This window comes from Cucurbita pepo, chromosome LG15 (genome assembly GCF_002806865.2).
Source record: "Cucurbita pepo subsp. pepo cultivar mu-cu-16 chromosome LG15, ASM280686v2, whole genome shotgun sequence".
Taxonomy (NCBI): domain Eukaryota; kingdom Viridiplantae; phylum Streptophyta; class Magnoliopsida; order Cucurbitales; family Cucurbitaceae; genus Cucurbita; species Cucurbita pepo.
The window spans coordinates 4946360-4966872 of record NC_036652.1 but is presented as its reverse complement, the minus strand read 5'-3'; the positions used below and the strand labels follow the sequence as shown (position 1 = coordinate 4966872).

Below are 20513 nucleotides of genomic sequence, written 5' to 3'. Positions count from 1 at the left end.
AAAAAAAAAAGGGAAAAAGCAAAGAAAACCTAAAAAGTTGCTAAAGATTTAAAGTGCCAACTGTATATATCTATCTCCTCAGTAGTTGAAGATAGAATAGAACAGAGAGAGCTGGATTTCATCACCCATTGCCCAATCGCCTCCAAACACAACAACAAGTGAAACAAAGCTCTTTTATGGGAATTGCTTAGCCACAAAAAGTAAAAACGTTTAAATATCTTTACCTCAAAGACTCTTCTTTTTTTCTCTCTTTCTTTCTTTCTCTCTCTTCAACCCATTGGAGGGTTCTCCGAATAATGGTATCTTGTCTGCAACCCCTTCTCTTCAAGCTGTGTCAGTAATTAACCCCAAAAGCTACCAACGCCATTACCTCAAATTTAACCCAAAAATAAAATCAAATCAACACCTTCTTCTCTTGTTTTTCCTTGGAGAATCAAATTTTGGCATCAAATCTGAGGTGGGTTTTTGTTTTTGAGGCTCAATTTCTCTCTCTACAGTGATTTTGATCCATTTTTGTAAGAAAAATTTCATCTTTTTTTGTTTCTTCATAGAAATCTTGCATCAAATCTGAGGTGGGTTTTTGTTTTCAGCTTCAATTTCTCTCTCTAGAAGGAATTTGATCCATTTTTGTAAGAAAAATTTCATCTTTTTTGTTTCTTGATGACAAATTATGCATCAAATCTGAAGTGGGTTTTTGTTTTTGAGGCTCAATTTCTCTCTCTACAATGATTTTGATCCATTTTTGTAAGAAAAATCCCATCTTTTTTTGTTTCTTGATAGAAATCTTTGTACAAACCATTGTTTTCATCAAAGATCAAAGCTTTTTTGTTTTGATTTTTCAGGAAAAGGAATTGAAATATGACGAGGAAGAAAATTCAGATCAAGAAGATCGACAACATAGCAGCAAGACAAGTAGCATTTTCAAAGAGGAGAAAAGGGCTTTTCAAGAAGGCTAAAGAACTTGCAATTCTTTGTGATGCTGAAATTGGCCTTCTTGTTTTTTCTGCTTCTGGCAAGCTCTTTGACTACGCAAGTTCAAGGTTTCTTCTTCTTACCCTTTTTTTTCTTCTAGAGAGAGAAAGAGAGGAGAGAGAAAACAAATTTGCACTTTTTAAGCCATTAAATAATAGTAAAGAAACCATAAACATGTGGGGGGTGTGAATTTGGTGATGAACTCGATCTAAAATCAAGGCTAGGTGAAATTTGAAAGCCCTTCTTGTAGAGATCTTCCCCCTCATAAAATATAGGGTAGATTTGAAATTTGAGGTGAAATTCATGAAAGTTTTGCATGAGATTTGAGGGAATTTGCAAGTTTTGAGAGATGGGTTTGGTCTAAATTTGAATTTAGATAATGGGTTTTGTTAGAACATAGAAAATTTGTTCAAATGTTCATATTATGTTCATATTATGTTCATATCATGTTCATAGCATGTTCATATCATGTTCATGTTCATATTAAGCATTGTTTTCTTTGTTATGCATCAATTTTGTGATTGTTTTCATTCAATTTCTGATATATATGATTCTCTAAACCTTGTTTCTACTTTCAATTAGCTGTTTTTTTCCATTCAATATGAGAATAGAAATGAAAAAAAGAACAGAAAAACACATAAACATGTAAGCTTCAATCATAAGATTTAGTTTGTAGTCCTTTTTCTTAACAAATTAGAGCATTTAGGCCCCAAAAAATGGCATTTTTCATCATGGGTTCTCTTGTTTTCTCTTAAATTTTGGATTTTAGAGAAGGATATAGCTTAAATCTTCATTGTTCTTAGTAAATAAAACATGAAATATACAGAATCTCCCTTGAAAAATTATACTCAAACAGTGAAAGAGATTGAAAATTGTTCTTTCTCTCTCTCTCTAAACTCCAATAACTTTTTCTCTCTCCATAAAGTACTCACTATATTTTCTTTTTAAATAATCTTCATATGCATAAGCTTCAAAGATTTTTGAAATTGTAACAAGGACAGACAAGCATGTTTTGAAAGAATAACGTTGTTATATGCTAAAAACATGTTGAAAGAAAAGAATAATGTCTTAAGATCTTGAGATCTTAAGAACATTTTAATTATCTATGTCAAATATGAAGACAATGTAGTTATTAGGGTTTTGTTCGATAGTACTTTTGTTTATGATTTTTGTCCTCCCTATCCTATGATGTTCTTTCATCTAAACCTAACCCTACATGTCAATGTTTGGTCCTTCAATAATGGATAGCTATGAAATCTCATCTTATGTGTATAAGATTTGCATCTAAGAACATGTTTTTGGACACAAGTTTTGCCCTTTGTAGGTCAAAAAGTTTGGTTGGGAAGGAACCCCACTAGTCCTTTTTTATATAAAGATGGTTTCGTGTAGAACTCGGCTAGGATTTTTAGAGCGTTTGTTCATCGGAGTTTTCTCAATTTTCATGTTGGCTTAGTGTTTTTTTAGATTTGAATCCGTTCTTATAGTTTTCGATGTTGTATAATCTTTCGTTTTTGTTAATGTCTTGTTTAGGACCTACTACCCTAAACTCTTTAGAGTTCCTAGTTTCCACCCCTAACTAAAGCCGTTATCCGTTTCACCTACGTTGTCTTCTTCGTTCGCTACGAATTGGGGTTCAATCATTATGTTCGAGATCTTCTATGTCTTATTTCACTTGATTAGAGCCTCTTCTTATTGTTCCACTCCTTGTGAACTTTATGTTTAGATGATCTTGTATTCTTTTGTTCTTTCTCATCGAAAGTTCGACATTAGCATACGTAAACGAATGAGAAAAACATTACACGAAGATTGGTACAAAACATTAAAAATTTCACAAACAACAATAAGATTGGACCAAAACCCTATGACTCAATTAGCGTTCGCCTAATACGTCCTTACTATGCTAAGTTATAAAAAACTCGTGACTTATGTCGACAATTAGCCCATTGGATTGAGCTATGTCGATTATCTTGTGGTGCATAAACAAGAGTTTTGGGACACTATGCCCCAACAGATGAGAATTGACACCTAGTTAGTAGAGCCAAGACTCCCTCATCATATCGTCTCGCGATAATAGATGGGTGCTTGTCATGATATAACAAATGCATGCACAAACATCGAAATTATCACTATTACGACGCGCACTACACTTCATGACCTAAGACCGTCCATTAAGAGAACCTACCTGAATCCAGAAACCCAAAACGTGGTTTTTCCCACAATGCACAATCAACAACACTGGTAACTGGGCGTGCAACGGTGGTGGTGGTGGTGGGGTGCTGCCTGGTGGACCTAAAACGAGAGAGAGAGAGGGAGAGAGAGAGAGAGAGAGAGAGAGAGAGGCGGAGAGAAACTTGTAAAGACAATCAACATGGGCGGCGGTGCAGGTAGACGTCGGAGAAGGCAGGAGGAGGGCGTCGCAAGGGGTGATCAGAGGGAGAAAAGATGAGGGAGATAAGAGTGAGGGAGAGAAAGGTGATATAAAANAAAAAAAAAAAAAAAAAAAAAAAAAAATTACTATATATATTTTAACCTAACCCTAGTTAACTTTACCTTGGTCAACCCTCAAATTTAACCATTAAAACTAGGATGTTTAGAAGACCCGATCACTTGAAGAACCTGATTAACCCGACCCAATTGTTTGTATTGAATTATCAATTTATTTGAGTTGGACTCGATCACTTGAAGAACCTGATTAACTCGACCCAATTGTTTGTATTGAATTATCAATTTATTTGAGTTGGGTTCGATACAAAAAGAAATTTATGAGCCGAACTCATAAAATTTTTTGCTTATAATATATTTATATATACTTTAATTGATTATAATTTTTTTCTTCTAATAACTATTTTTTTATTATTTATTCTTTTAACTATTGGGAAAAATTCAAACTTTAAATCATAAATTTTAATTAAATATTAGAAATTTTTTAAGAATTTTATTAAAAACAAAAAAATTGAATTAATGATTTGATCTAACGTGAATATTTTAGGGTTGAGTTGGATTGAGTCGATTATGTAATAAAGGTTACTTGTTTTTGAGTCTAGAAAAGGTTTAAGCTCGACCTAACCCAATTCATTAACGTTTTTAATTAAAATCCAGGTATTTGTACATTCTTAATTTGACAATTCTAACCCTCGACCAACTTAATTGAAAATTTATACTTGAAATGAGAATTTAAATTTAAAAAATAAATGAAAATAAAGTTTTACAATTGAGAGCAGAAGTATAAATTTCCCTAATTGGAGCTTGAGACGTTACAATCTCCCATCCTTAAGAAATTCCGTCCTTAAAACTTCCTAATCCTTAAAATGTTATGTATATTTGGTCCTCGTTCATCTTCTCATTTTCAAGTCGCTCGAACTTTACGGCATGAAATGGACTTGTCATGTACTTCCATAACACAAGAACACGAAAAACATTATGAACTACACATAGAGATAGTGGCAAAACTGAACGGTAAGCTACTAGATCAACCCACTCAAGAATTTTAAACGATCTAGAAAATGTCGCTCAACTTCCTCTTTCCTTTAAACCTCGGAACCCTTTCATAGATGTTACTTTAAGACTTAACTCTTCTGTCTACTCTGTGCTATTTGCATCTTTAACTCTAATATTTTAGATGACCTTATTGAACTTAGATTAACTTAGGGCCCAACTACTCGAGATCTCCTACCTTGTCCTAGTGGGGAATTGCACAGTTTCTTAGATAGGGCTTCAAATGGAGCGATGTCAAGTGTTGCCTAATAGTTGTTATGCGAGGATTTCGTAAGTGCACATGAGAGTCCCAACTACTGACGAGTCGAAACTCAACTTGCAAGCGAATAACATGTCTTCTAAAGTTTGATTCAACCACGCAAGTAAACGCTATCAACTTTTAACCCTAGCTACAACTCCAAGAAATATTAATCTTTGTTTGGATTAGAAAATAAAATTTTAAACCTAATTAAATTAATTTACTCAAAACACCGACCAGTGACCATATGTGAGTTAATAAGCTTAATTTGTACATGATTTAGTCTTTGCACACGATTTATTAATCGTGGATTATTTATAAGTGAAGTTATTAATCTTGGTACATTTACCGTAGAAGTTATTAGGGTTAGGTTAAAAGTTCTCGAGTGAGAACACTTGAGTTCTTTTCCTGTCCATATTTCTCCTGGCAACTTGAACTCTAAGGGTACTGACAACCCTTTATTGATCAAGTAGACTGCTGTATTTATAACTTCGGCCTAGAATGTCTTTGGCAATCCAGAATGAATCCTCATACTTTTTGCCCACTCATTCAATGTTCTGTTCATCCGTTCAGCAACATCATTTTGTCTTACTTTATCGGGAACTGTCCTCGTTAATCTGATTCCCTCAGCCGCACAAAATGCTTTGAATTATGACTTGTCGTACTTTCTTTCATTGTTAGACTTTAGGTATTTGATCTTCAAGCCGGTTTGATTTTCAACTTCAGCTTTCCACTTCTTGAAGGTGGCAAACACATCTGACTTGTGTTTTAGGAAATGAATTCACACCTACCTTCTGAAATCATCGATGAAGGTCACGTAGAGCTTTGATCCACCAAGTGATGGAACTGGAGATGGTCCCCAAACGTTTCTATGGACCATTTCCAACCGCACTTTCTTCAATTCTCTAGCCGCCTTTATGAAGCTAACTCGTTACTGTTTGCTCATAACGCAACTCTCACAAGGACCCTATATCAACAGATTTCAAACCTTCTAAAGCTTCTTTCGGAGCCAGCATCTTCATCCCTTTGACGCTCATATGTCCAAGACTATTGTGCCATAGACTTGAATTTGAAGTACTTTAAGTAATATCATCCATGTTAATAGACTCTGCTGTGGTGTATAAGGTTCTAAATTTTGTGCGACGTGCTACCACCATAGCACCCTTCACAATCTTCCATGAACTCTTCCCAAATTATGTTGCGTGCTATCCAACTAACCAATAGAGATCAAGTTCTTCTTGAGACCGAGAATATATCTTACATCCCCTTTCCTTCAATCTCCAAAGCTTTGTTGTCGATATGATACGCATTCTCGAATTTTTTAGACTTGAAATTTTAGAACAACTCTTTATTTCGAGACGTATGAAAAGATGCACCTGAATCCAAACTTTAGGATTCAATCGGACTGTCCATGTTGAAGATTAGAGCATCCCCAATGTCTTATGCTGAATTTATAGAATCATTATCATTCTCTGATTTGTGATTCTGCTTTCTCTTCAGTCTTGTACAATCTGTCTGAAAGTGGCATTTTTCTCCATAACTCCAACACATTACGTTTGTTGTACAATCAGTCTTGTACAATCGGTTCTTTGATTTTGATCCACCTTTGTTTGACCCTTCGATTTACATCTTTCCCTTTAGTTTCTCCATATGAACCTTCAGTTTCTCGTTTGAGAATTCTTTCGCTGAGAACTACATCTCAGATTTCATCGAACTTCAGTTTCTCAAATCCTTGGGAATTGTTGATTGTGACAACAATAGTATCCCACGACTCGGGTAAAGATGACATCAAAATCAATGCCTTAATTTCATCTTTGAAATTAATGTCCACCGAGCTTAGTTGACTTACAATCATATTCAACTCAATTATATGATCCACAACAGATCCACCTTCAGACATTTGTAGATTGAACGATCTTCGCATCAAATACATCTTATTCATAGTCAACTATTTCTCATACATATTCGACAGCGCCTTCAATAGGTCCGACGTTGTCTTCTCCTTAATAATGTTGAATGCCACTTTTCTAGACAGCGTCAACCAGATCAACCCTAAGGTCTACCAATCCTTGAGTTTCCAGGGCTTCGTGGACATGATATCCAGCTTCACCCCAATAGAGATTTGTGAAGATATTTCTAGTACAGATAATCTTCAATCTACATCTTCCAGAAACTGAAATCAGATCCATCAAACTCCTCAATTCTAATATTTGAACTTTCCATCTTCACATATCGTGATGAATTTCGCCTAACTCCGATACTAGTTGTTAGGATTGCACAACAACGCACACACTCGTTCATCGATCTAGATGAACACAAAGAAGAGGATAATACAGAGAATGCAAAAAGTACATCTTCAAAGTACCATCTAAGAGGTATATATATGGTTTCATTTTAATGTATATATAGCTTTAATCCATATAACCCTCTACTATATATAAATATCTATCATATATCTCTATTACTATGTTACCTATCCCAACAAAACCGACCTACTCACTCACAATCAGCCCTTCTCAAGAACTCCTTTTCTTTTTAACAAGCGCAACGTGTGGCAACAGGCAGGCAGGCGCTGTGAAGATGAGAAACTCCAAGCCATGATGCAACAACCTGCTGTCTCATTTTCTTGAGGTGGCTAGGGTTAAGCTTGTCCCTTGTCTTGACACCCCTTTCTTCCAACCAAGTCTATGTCTGCAGAAGCTGTGTTCCTGAATCTTTACTGCCATGACTACCCTTTACAAAGCTTGCACCGATGCCTCCACCAAAACCCCTCAGCTCCGTCCATGTCGGTGCTCGGCACTGATGATGTGGTTTCGTCTTTCTTCTTCTTCTTCTTCCTACCAACTTATTCATAGCTTTGTAGTGGCTGAATCTTTGTTCCCTCCACATCTTCTCTAGACAAGGAATAGGCAACGGACCAACGCCCTTTTCTTAGAAATTTAGTTGTTTCTTGTAAAGACCCTGCCCACCGCTAGCAAATATTGTCCGCTTGGATGGTGAGATTCTGCACGTTGGGAGGAAATGAAATATTCTTTGTAAGGGTAAAGAAACTTGTCCGTAGAAACATTTTTTGTAAGGGTGTGGAAACCTCTTAGCAGCAGAAGAAACATTCTTTGTAAGGGCGTGGAAATCTCTCCTTTTAAAAACTGCATCAGTTGAGGAGGAGAACGAAACATTCTTTCTTAGGGTGTGGAAACCTCTTCGTAGCAGACGAAATGTTGGAAAGAGGGATAGTGAAAGAGATAGGAATAGATGAGAATAGATAGAAGCTGCCGTGCTTTATTAATGTCTACTGACTTGATGCCTAGAGGGTTACACAATTCAGTATTTATACCTAATACACTGGACCAGAAATAGTAAATCATACAAATGTAGATAAATTCAAATCTATCTCCTAAAATCTCCTAAAATCTTGGTAGTTTGAATATTTGAATATTTGAATCATATCCCAACTACTTCAAATCATATCTTCATTTTGAATACTTTGAATCATATCTCAACACTCCCCCCATGATTCAAAGTTGCAGATGTAAGTACAGAGCTTTTCTTCTGACAAGGCCTTCGTAAGTATGTCTGCTTTAACCCGTACAATGTCTGTCTCAACTTGTATACCTTTGTTTCTTTGTCTTCCTTTATGAATCCCTCTGGCGGTGTTACATAAACCTCTTCTTGTAAATCTCCATAAAACTTTTCGTTTGGTAGGTCAACCATATCCCATGTTCCATCTTTCTTAACGGACTGCATCTCTACTGTCATGGCTTTCTTCCCGTCTTCTTTTTCAGTTGCTTCTTCATAATTCATAGGGTCTGAAATAGTAAGAGCAAACTGACATGATGCATATATGTCAGCTAAAGATTTATACTTCCTTGGAGGTGTCTCATCCGAAAGTTCTTCAAGAGAAGAATTGCTATTAAGTGATGCTGAAGATGATGAATTTGACACACTTTGTGTTGCAGTGGATCCACTGGGAGATGCACTGGAGTTGACCCTTGTCTCTTCATTTGGGGAAACTTCAACTGTAATCTTTTGTTGCTCCTGTTCTTTACTCCAATCCCAACTCACGTTTTCATTAAATATTACATCTCTTCTAACTAAAATCTTTTCACTAACGGGGTTGTATAGTTTATATGCCTTTGATTGAGTACAATAGCCAATGAAAATGCATTTTTCAGATTTTTCATCAAGCTTTTGACGAGTTTGAGGATGTTTCAAAGCATAAGCAACACAACCAAAGATTCGTAAATGACTTACAGATGGTTTCCTTCCATGCCATGCTTCATAAGGAGTTCGATTCATAACCGCCTTTGTTGGTGAGATGTTTAATAGATAAACAGATGTTGCTACGGCTTCGGCCCAAAATTGGTTTGGAAGTCTCCTTGCTTGTAACATACTTCTTGCCATCTCCACAATAGTTCGATTTTTTCGTTCAGCGATTCCATTCTGTTCTGGAGTGTAGGGAGCTGTTAATTCCCTTTGGATGCCCTCTTCTTCACAAAAGAGATTGAAATCTTTAGATATGAACTCGCCACCTCTGTCTGTGCGAAGAACTTTAATGTGACAGCCACTTTGGTTCTCTACCATAGCTTTAAAAATCTGGAACTTCTGAAAAGTTTCTGACTTATGTTGTAGGAAGTAAACCCAGCTCATGCGACTATAGTCATCAACGAATAGTAAAAAGTATATACTTCCACCCAAGGACTTCGTTTGCATTGGCCCACATAAATCAGCATGAATTAATTCTAGATAATGTGAAGCTCTTTTAGCTTTTCCAACAGGAAAGGACTTCCTAGTCTGCTTGCCATAAATGCATCCTTCACATAAATTAGTTGAGTCAATTCTTGGTAATCCGAAAACCATACCTTTATCCCTAAGTATTTTCAGGCCGTTCATATGAAGATGTCCATATCTGAGATGCCATAATGTTGAATCATCTTTCATGCTAGCAGTAAGAGCAAAATCCTCCATGTTAGAAACATCAAGTGGAAACATCTTATTTGAAGTCATGGCAATTTCAACTTTATGGCCTGATTTCTTATCTGTGATGACACATGTGTTATCATCAAATAGAACTGAGTGTCCTCTGGTCATCAATTGTCCAACACTCAATAAATTGTACCCTAAATCAGGTACAAATTGAACATTATCTAATTGTTTTATCTTACCGTGACTGGTTTCGACTTTCACTGTACCTTTTCCTTCAACTTGCATCTCTTTTGTATTTCCAAGTTGCACTTTAATCTTTTGCGTCTCATCAAGCTCTTTGAATAAGGATTTGGTGCCTGTCATATGGTTCGAGCATCCGCTATCAACAAACCATAAGCTACCTTTTTCCGGATTAGTATCCATGCACGCCACAAACAACTTTTCTTCTTCTTCTTCATTCTCTGCTGCAAAATTCATTTGTTGATTTTTATACCAACAATCAGATTTTGTGTGACCATACCTTCTACAATGGTAACATTGTATGACATTCCTTTGTTCATTGAATTGTCTCTGTCCATCACTTCTCCAACTGTTATCACGACCACCATGGAAGTTGCGAAATCCTCCTCTTCCACGACTTCTACCTGCTAAATGAATATTTTCTCTTTCGTTATTGGTTGTCTCCTTCACTTGTAGTGCCTTTTCTTCGTTTCTTTCTGATGCTCTATTGATTCTTGCCTCATGAGCCTGAAGCGAGCCCATCAGTTCATCAACGGAGAGTATGGATAGATCCTTAGCTTCTTCTATGGCGGCCACCACATGGTCAAACTTTGGAGTCAAGCTTCTCAACACCTTTGCAACAATTGTTTCGTTTGAAATTTTCTCTCCATAGGTACGCATCTGACTGACTATTGCCATTGATCTTGACAAAAAATCAGCAATTGATTCGCCATTCGTCATGAGTAGAGTTTCAAAATCACGTCTTAGAGATTGCAATTTCACTGTCATGACCTTTGAGTCTCCTAGAAACTCCTTCTGTAGAATTGACCATGCCTGCTTTGATGTGGTTGCTGCTGCAATTCGTGAAAAAATAGTCTCATGAACTGCTTGCTGAATAATGAATAGAGCCTTGGCATCGTTTTTCTTGGTTTCTCTTAGTCTCTCCTTTTCTTCTATTGTGGGTTCTAATACATCAGCAAACCCGTGCTCCACCAAGTCCCATAGCTCCTGCGATCTGAGCAAGGTCTTCATCTTGATGCTCCACCACTCGTATTTCTCACCATTAAATATTGGTAACAACGGTGCAGAGGAAGAAAAACCAGCTACTGCCATTTTTGTTTTGTGAAAGAAAATAATCACTCGCCCTCGTGTCAAACGAACTTGGCTCTGATACCAAAATTGTTGGAAAGAGGGATAGTGAAAGAGATAGGAATAGATGAGAATAGATAGAAGCTGCCGTGCTTTATTAATGTCTACTGACTTGATGCCTAGAGGGTTACACAATTCAGTATTTATACCTAATACACTGGACCAGAAATAGTAAATCATACAAATGTAGATAAATTCAAATCTATCTCCTAAAATCTCCTAAAATCTTGGTAGTTTGAATATTTGAATATTTGAATCATATCCCAACTACTTCAAATCATATCTTCATTTTGAATACTTTGAATCATATCTCAACACGAAACATTCTTTGTTAGGGTGTGGAAACCTCTCCTTTTAAAAACTGCATCAGTTAGGGAGGAGAACGAAACATTCTTTGTAAGAGTGTGGAAACCTCTCCGCAGCAGACGAAACATTCTTTGTTAGGGTGTGGAAACCTTTCCTTTTAAAAACTATATTGGTAATAGGGAGGAGAAGGAAACATTCTTTATAAGAGTGTAGAAACCTCTAGACAAAACATTCTTTAATCTCTCCTTTTAAAAACTGCATCAGTTCCGGAGAATAAAACTTTTTTTTTTGTAAGGGTGTTGAAACCTCTCCGTATCTGGCTGAACATTCTTTGTAAGAGTGTGAAAACCTCTCCGTAGCACGCTAAACATTCTTTGTAAGTAAGGATGTGTAAACCTTCCTTTTAAAAATTTGAGAGAAATCCCAAATCGAAAAGTCCAAAAACGACAATATCTACTACCGTGGGTTTGGACAATTACGTCTCTACCCACCATATTTTTATATCTTATATTTATTAAAATATGCTAGTTAATTCTAATAATTATTAATACTTTTTGTTTTTGGCGATTTCATTTTTTTCTTTAAATATTTATTAAAAAATAGTCTTGAAATTAATCCAATTCTTTCAAAGTATATATATATATATATATATATTAAACTTAAACCCACTTTGAATTATTAATTAATTAAAACACTTTCCCCATATTAATTATCATAATTTTTCTTTAAATCATTAGCATTTATTTATTAATTAATTTGTATTGGCTTAATTTTATTGTTAATATTCTCTTTTGCATATATATTATTTAAAATATAATATAAAATTCCTGTTTTGTTTTTTTCTTCATGTTCTTAAGTATGCAGGCGCTGCTTGAGAAGCATAGCAGTGTCCATTCTGAGAACCTTCCAAATTTGAATGAACCATCAGTGGAGTTTCAGGTCAGTTCTGCTTTCATATCAGTTCCATTTAGGGCAAAACTAGACTATACTTACACATATATATATATATATATATATATATATATATCTCTAAAACCCTAATTTAGTCTCGATGAAAATGGTTAATACTTTGTTTAAAAAATACTACTTTTAACTTTGCTTCTTTTTTTTTTTAAGAAAAGTTTAAAAATATTCTTACCGTTAGTATATGAACTGATTGTTAGTACCACGTTTTAAGCATACCTATGAACTTGCAAAAGACTAAAAAGTTTGGAGATGACTTATGAAGTGTAATTATGCGGTTTTTATTCATATGTTGACGTTAGTAACTTTTTTTTGAACGTTTTCTTATAAATGTTAAGGGTGTTAATGTTACTCTTCAAATTTCATGGGTATTTTTTTTTAAACGTGGTGGTACTAATAGTAAGAGTATTTTTAAATTTTTTTAAAAAGTTGAAAGGTATTAATGAAAGTTTTTAAAGTTTTAACGGTATTTTTGAAACAAAGTAGTAACCATTTTCATCAGTATTTTTAAAACATTTTAAGAAGTTTATGGGTATTTTTGAGACGAAGGAGAAGAATTACAAGTTTAGCATAGAGCTTTTAGGTTGTCCTAATAAGTCTTTCGTTTAATAGGTCATTAAGCTTTAATAACGTCTAATAAGTCCTTAACATATTCGATTAGTGGATGTATTTAGCATAAAATTAAATTTCGTGAGTTGCAAGTTAGAGAATATATATATANAAAAAAAAAAAAAAAGTCGATCAATTAGGGATTTATTACATATAAAACTAAAATCATAAGGACATATTAGACACTTTACAGTTCAGAGATATATTGACACTCGAAGATGAAGAACTGTAACGGGTTGTCGATTTGAATCTCTCTATTTGAATCCAAACAAAATAGTAATGTCTTTGAGATTTGACTATGTTTTTAACAGCTAGAGAGTAATATCCGAGCCAAGTTGAACGACGAAGTCGAGAAAAAGAGGCACGAACTAAGGTGAGTATGCAAAACCACTAAGGCCTTGAAAATGATAGCATTTGTAAGGCAGGCTTTGTATGAATGTGTGTAACAAACAGGCAAATGAAGGGAGAGGAGCTTCAAGGATTAGGGCTTGAAGAGCTGAAGAAATTAGAGAAATCTCTTCTTGGAGGACTCAGCCGTGTTGCAGAAATGATGGTTAATTCTATCACACTGCTTTTTTGGGTGTAAATATCTTAATTTAATCTAAGTTGGTAAATTAATTTGATTGAAACTCTTTTGTGTATTATGTTTCAGGATGGAAGAAATGCTGAATTGATCTGTGATATTGGAAGGAAGGTAAACGATTACGATTATGATTACGATTTCGTTTTCCCGTCTTTCGTTTCTTAGAAGGAAATACTCAAAATCTTTAAACAAAACTTGGATTAGGGTTTTCGATGTATTGATTGAAAGTGTCGGATAACGAAATAAAGAAGGTTATAGGTGTAGTAGTGCTTATAGATTTGAATTTCGAGACTAAGAACGAGAAAACAAATGGTTATCAAACGGGGTTTAAGTTATTTAAATTTGTTTCTATTGAAACCGTTCATCAGGGTATTTAAGAGCTTTGTTGGAACTCTTCTCGGGCTAAACGGTAATATTAAGCGGGAGATGTTAAATTACCACTTAACCCAAAAGCTTAAACGGATGAATTGTAGTAAGTTTAATTACGATCTACGTTCATGCCATCTCGTTGATCCTATACTTCATTTTTCGTTCGATTGTCTTACCTGTTTCCAGCCATTACAATGCCTACAACATGTCCCTTCTCTCAATCGAGTCCAATACATTCGTAAAAATAAACCCATTAGCGTAAGCTTTTAGGTTCAGTGGTGAGATCTAAGCTCGGATTTTGATATGATAAGATTCTTGGTCATAGTATCATACAGACATGTTTCGTTATAACCCTGTTTGGTTCGGAGTGAAAGGAACAACGAACCTCCACATTAGTATGATATTGTCCACTTTAAGTATAAGCTCTCGTAGTTTTACTTTTCCATTTTTCAAAAGATCTCGTACCAATAGAGATAACATTACCTATTTATATACTCATAATCTTTCCTATTAGCTAACGTTAGACTCCAACAATCCTCAACATAAAAAATATTCTAATTTGGTCAAAGCCGAGAACTTAACCTAGAAAGACAACGATTTAGGCCAATGATTGAACTTGTCTTTATTAATCTTAAGACCAAACATCACTTCAAAGAAGGATAAAAAGCCAATTACAAAGTAGCTTTTATCCTTGAACAAAAGAAAAGGGTGCGGGCAGCAAACTGGACTAATTTCTTACCTATTGATACTAACTTTGCTCGTAACAGTAACGGTTCAAGGCCACCGTTAGCACATATTATTCTCTTGGGCTTCCGCTCAAGGCTTTAAAATGCATCTTATATGGAAATGTTTCCACACCTTTATAAATGGTGTTTCGTTCTCCTCTCCAACCAATGTGGGATATCACAATCCATCCCCCTTCAGGGCCCAGCGTTCTCACTGACACTTGTTTGTCCAATCGATGTGGGACCCATACCAAATCCACCCCCTTCGAGACCTAGCGTCCTTACTGGCACACCACATCGTGTCTACCCCTTTCGGGGAACAACCTCCTCGCTGGCACATGGTCCAGTGTTTGACTCTGATACCATTTGTAATGGTCCAAGCCCACCGCTAACAGATATTGTCCTCTTTGGCCTTTTCCTTTCGGGCTTCCCCTCAAGGCTTTAAAACGTGTTTGCTATGAAAAGGTTTTCACACCCTTATAAAAGGGTGTTTCGCTCTCCTCCCCAACCAATGTGAGATATGACAATCTACCATAAAAAGAAAGGGTCAAATGGTTGTAGTAGAAGCAAGATCGATCACACTCACACACCCACAAATTAAAATAAACAAAGAGACACAAAGATCTACCTGGTTCGGAGAGAAGAAATTTTCCTACATCCACGGGTGACAACTAATCGCTACAATCAAAGTGTTTACAAAGGGTATATCTCACACCCACACACAACAAAAATTCACTCACAATTTTTCTCTCAAATTCCTCCGGGTAAATACAAAATGACACTCAATCTAGAGGTCTCTCAACCATGTTTGACAATCCTTTATATAGACATAGAAACATTAATATTGGTACATGAATTAAAATGATTCATGTATTAATATGAGAGAAAGCTCGACCCTACCATTCTACCCTCACGAAATTGAAGTTTTAAATATTCACATGGATAGATTTTGGGCCAAATCCAAGACTTAAGATTTCATTTGGTAAGATACATGTATTACCGTAACGATAGTACATGTATTAGGTAGATTCGTTATTTAATATTCAGTACATGTATGACTATGGAGGATGTTCTAAAAGACTTATATAAAGATCATCAATGTCGAGATTTTAAAGAAAAAATGAAATTGAATGTTAGAGAATTCTATTCTTTTATGTTTGACTTGTAAGGATATCCATGGCATATCTTCTATGGTGTCTTTAAATCCATTGGCACAGATAATTAGTTGTTGATGATGAGTCGCTACCCAATTTTTTCGTTAGGGTATATAAATAAAGAACAATATCTCGATGGGTATGAAATATGTTGGGTGGTTCCAAAAGAAAGTGGACAATATCTTACTAGGTTTAAAATATGTTGAATGTTGTTGTCTTAACCAAGTGGTATAACAGCTCAAGCCCACTGTTAGCAGATGTTGTCTTATTTGGCTTTCGAGCTTTTTCTCAAGGTTTTTAAAATACGTATGATAGGGAGAGGATTTCACACCTTTACGAAAGGTGTTTCGTTCCTTTTTACAACCGACGTGGGATCTAGACGCAGGGAGAGGTTTCCACACCTTTACGAAAGGTGTTTTGTTCCCTTCTACAACCGACGTGGGATCTGACATGTGTCTAACGTAGTTTGGAACAACCTTAATGACATTTTTCTCATTGTTGGATGGATTTGAGCTTGTGACTTGTGAAGTGAGCCATTGCCACCTTTTTGTTCATCCAAATGAATTTGGTTTCATCTTTTTGCTTGATGGTACTCAATTAACACCTTAGACTGTGTTCCAAGCAACTTATCTTACCTGATAGAGCCACACAATTGTATCACTGCCGGGGATCTTGACCACTTTACAAGAACGTGTGCTTTTGCCTTTTCGGTAGTTGGTCTTAATGTGAGATCCCACATTGATTGGAGAGGGAAACATTTCTTATAAAGGTGTGAAAACCTCTCAGACACGTTTTAACACTATGAAGTTGATGGTAATACGTAACGGGCTAAAGTGGACAATATCTGCTACCAGTGAGTTTGAGCTCTTACAATGATATCAGAGCCAGACACTGGGCGATGTGCCAACGACGACGTTGGGCTTCCAAGGGGGATGGATAGTAAGATCTCACATTAGTTGGAGAGGAGGACGAAACATTTCCTATAAGGGTGTGGAAACCTCTCCCTAGCAGACACGTTTTTAAACCATGAGGCTGACAACGATACGCAATGGGCTAAAGCGAACAATATCTACCAGTGACGGTTTTAGCTTGTTACACTTACGTAGGGTTACCTAAAAAATTTTGTTTGATGGTCGAGTAGCTTTACGAGTCTCTTGTCTCTATGTTTTTTTTTTAAAATTATTCGTTGGGTCATATTTCTCGACTAGTCTTCTTGTGTTGGGCTGAAGAATGTGCGGGCTCGATGGCTATCAGAATCGAGACGTAATTGTCAACGAATTCTTAGGCCTCTTTTTCCAAAACCCACTTGAATTCATGTGATATTTCTTATGTTCTTGCTAGAAATGAATATCATAAATAGTTTTGAATATGTTCAGGTTGATTTGCTGATAGAAGAAAATCAAAGATTGAACCAACTTGTGAGTATTAAAATCATCACCTATTTAATACCAACAATGGGATTAGAAAATGATTGCATTTGCATAGCAGGAGGTGGAGAAAATGGCATACCAAACACACAACATGCAAGGCCATTCTTCTGAATCAATAGTCAATAATTCTCAAGATTATGATAGCTCTGATACATCTCTCAAACTGGGGTTAGTTTTTTCTTAACAACTTGTTTGCTTGATCCATTTTTCCTTAGATTAACCACTTCAATCTTGTTTATAAACCTTATTTTCTCCAAAAACTTCCCTGTTTTTTCTCGATCTCTATATAAGAATTTAATGTTCAGAGTGAGTCCCACATTGATTAATTTAGGGAATGATCCTGCGTTTATAAGTAAAGGAATACAGAACAATATCATACCATTGTGGAGTGAGTCCCATATTGGTTAATTTAGGGAATGATCATGCGTTTATAAATAAAAGAATACAAAACAATATCATACCATTGTGGAGAGTCGTGATTGAATTAACTTTGTTACTGATGATAGCGTTGTTGAAATGTTGCTGCAGATTGTCATTTCTTGAGCATTGAATTTTATTGCTACAGATTGGCACCTGAATGAACACAAAGATCTGCCATTTTCTTTTGGAAATGGGTGCATTTGTTGGTCAAAAGAATAATAAATATGGTAGATCAAGTGTGAATGTATATGATTTACCCAAGCTCGTACCTGTAACTCATAACTAAAATTTATGTACTCAGACATATAACTAACTAACATTAAATTGCTCAAATTTGTTAAGGAAGATGGTATGTGTAATGCCTATTCACTTCATTATTTTCGACCTTTTTTTCCCATTTGTCATCTTCGTGTCTCTCACGTTGATCTCGATCATCGACGAAGAGATGACTTTAGAGAGTGAACTTACGATTCTCCGTAACTCTCGTTCAAGCATATAGATTAAGTTGTTCCATGCATTTTCTTTGACATGACTTCTAACAAATGTTGCACCCTTGAACTCTAGTAGACCTACAACAAACGTGTAGGACGGCTCGATTGGCTCATTGTTGTAGCAATGACACCTCCCATGCAACAATGACAATGGGACCGTCACTCTGAGCTAATAAACTTGACTTAATAGAATAAGTTATTAATCTATGGAGCAACTTTAGAAAATGGTTAGTAGACTTAAGTATAAGTGCTAACGTTCTTCAATTCAAAAGATCTTTCCTCTCAAATTGTGCTTTTTGCTTAATTTGTTTGTTTCGATATATTTCGATCGTGAGTCATATCCATTCGTCACTGCGTCTACAATTAGCGAATACCCACACCACATCAAGCGTCTACACTCTAAATGACCACATACCAATTTACCCATAGCTTATAGTGGTTAGATCTATAAGTTTGAACATATTTAAACACTATTCACTGAAGATTCAAGCCATTTTGATATGATTCATTGGGTAATGACTCATTTCAGGTGTCTTCGAACTCGATTGTAGTGTTGAAAATTAGGCTCCAAGTCTTGATGTTCTTATGTTATAGTCTTGGTTCAATCATGTAAGATTTAAGGATGACATCAATTAAGATATTGGTTGGTTATTTACCCAATTAAATTTTAGGGTTAGTGTTGCTTGAAATGTTGAAAAGAAAAGCCATCAATCTTAGCGACAACAATGAACGCGTGTATCTTATGTCTGCTCGTTAATGATGTTAATACTAATGTTTTGTATGCGAGATCTCATGTATATGTAAGTTTATAAAAGTCGTTAAATGTTGGAACATATCCCTTTCCTTCTATCCATACATGAAATGGTGCATACTTAGAAGAGAGGCCTAGACTGAAATGACTTTTATAGTTGATTCAATAAATTAACCACTTTGAAGACTAGACAAAATAGACTCGGAATTATAATTTTATAAGATGAAATTTGCTCTTTCTTAGATGAGTAAATATTGATTTTAAGACCACCTTCTCACTAGCTCGATTGAGTTATAAACAAATGGTTCATTAGAAAATAACACATCATAGAAGTCAAACAGGCTTTTGTCCCGACTATAATCATAATAACTCACGAAAGATTGACTTATTTGTAATGATTATATCTATAGACATAACACATCTAAAGGCTCAGTTTTAAAGTCCATCATAGTCATGTTAGTATAAAAAGTGTCTCAACTCGATCCATCTTTTTAATAAAAAAGGAACAAAGTTGAAAAACCTTTTCTCATGTACATCTCCAACTATTACTACTCAACAACGAGCAAATTAATTGGTAATACCTCGATCTTTTCCAAATCATACAAGGGCAAGCTCTTCAATCGATGATAGGCACCCGACCCAACAACAATAGACTCGAGGACAATGGGGTTCCATGCCCAAAATGCACGACCCAAGAGCCATGGGATAGCATACAATTGGATATTCAATGCTTTTACATTGATGAACTTTGATTTCTTGATCGTAACGAAGACCAGACATATTTTAGAGACGTCATTATCTAAGGTACCTAAAAAACTTCCAAAACGAGAAATACCCACTTTGCCAAATCTTGAACTTCATTCATTACCAAAGGTTGAGTTGCATCACTGCCTCGTCTCCCCTCCTCAAAAAAAACTTGAACGGTCAAAATTGTTAAAGGTGGAACTCCTATAATTGTCAAAATTATCAAAAGATCTCCCTGAATTTTTTGAACCTCCGGACATGTCTAAGCTCAATCTTCCTTGTCATAACATAGTTCAGCTAATTAAGACACATTATCGATCAAGAACTCAAAGAATTAAAATCTCCCCTCGATGTTATTAAAAATAATTGTATACATTCATTGAACATACCCTACTTGTCCTTGTTCAATACATGCAAAAGTAGATAGCATAGGTTTTCCATTTTTATGTAGTAGATTAAGTTGCACTATTCATTACACAATCCTCCAACCTCAACCATTATAAGCCACCAAATTTGACAACATTTAGAGTGCCCATAAATGAAGAAGCCCTTCTACACCAAAACCCACCTCCATTTTAGCTCAAAACTCCTCCATTTAAATTTGCATGCACTCCCTCCATTTTACTCACAAAATGGCTCGTCTTCCAATTCTCATTGCTTGTGTTGCAACATTGCTTCTTTCAAGCTTCACTTCGCCGTGTTCTTCGTGTTCTTCGTCTTCCATTGTCGTATCTCGCAAGCTTTTGGCCTTAGAGATGCCTGATATGAAGGTGCCTCCTGTTTCCCCTGGGTTCAGCTTGCCTCCTCCATTTAGCTTCTTTGGCCCCAACACTCCCTCCTCCTTCCCCAACATTCCCTCCTCCTTCCCCAACTTGCCCTTCTTCTTTCCACCCACTAATCCTTCCCCTCCACCTAACTAACCTCTTCCTGTTTATGAAGCTCAAGAGGAGGGCCTCTCCCTTTATATGTATG

General features: G+C 35.8%; 1 protein-coding gene across 1 annotated transcript; it reads left to right on the top strand.

The window, feature by feature from the left end:
• Positions 1-90: 90 nt before the first annotated feature.
• On the top strand, positions 91-17936 carry LOC111776493 (MADS-box protein JOINTLESS-like). The gene is made up of 9 exons (XM_023655951.1): positions 91-457; positions 843-1040; positions 12160-12241; positions 13186-13247; positions 13328-13427; positions 13527-13568; positions 17082-17123; positions 17194-17303; positions 17664-17936. The coding sequence occupies exons 2-9, from the start codon at positions 859-861 to the stop codon at positions 17683-17685; spliced, it is 642 nt and encodes a 213-aa protein (XP_023511719.1). The 5' UTR covers positions 91-457; positions 843-858; the 3' UTR covers positions 17686-17936.
• The last annotated feature ends 2577 nt before the right edge of the window (positions 17937-20513 follow it).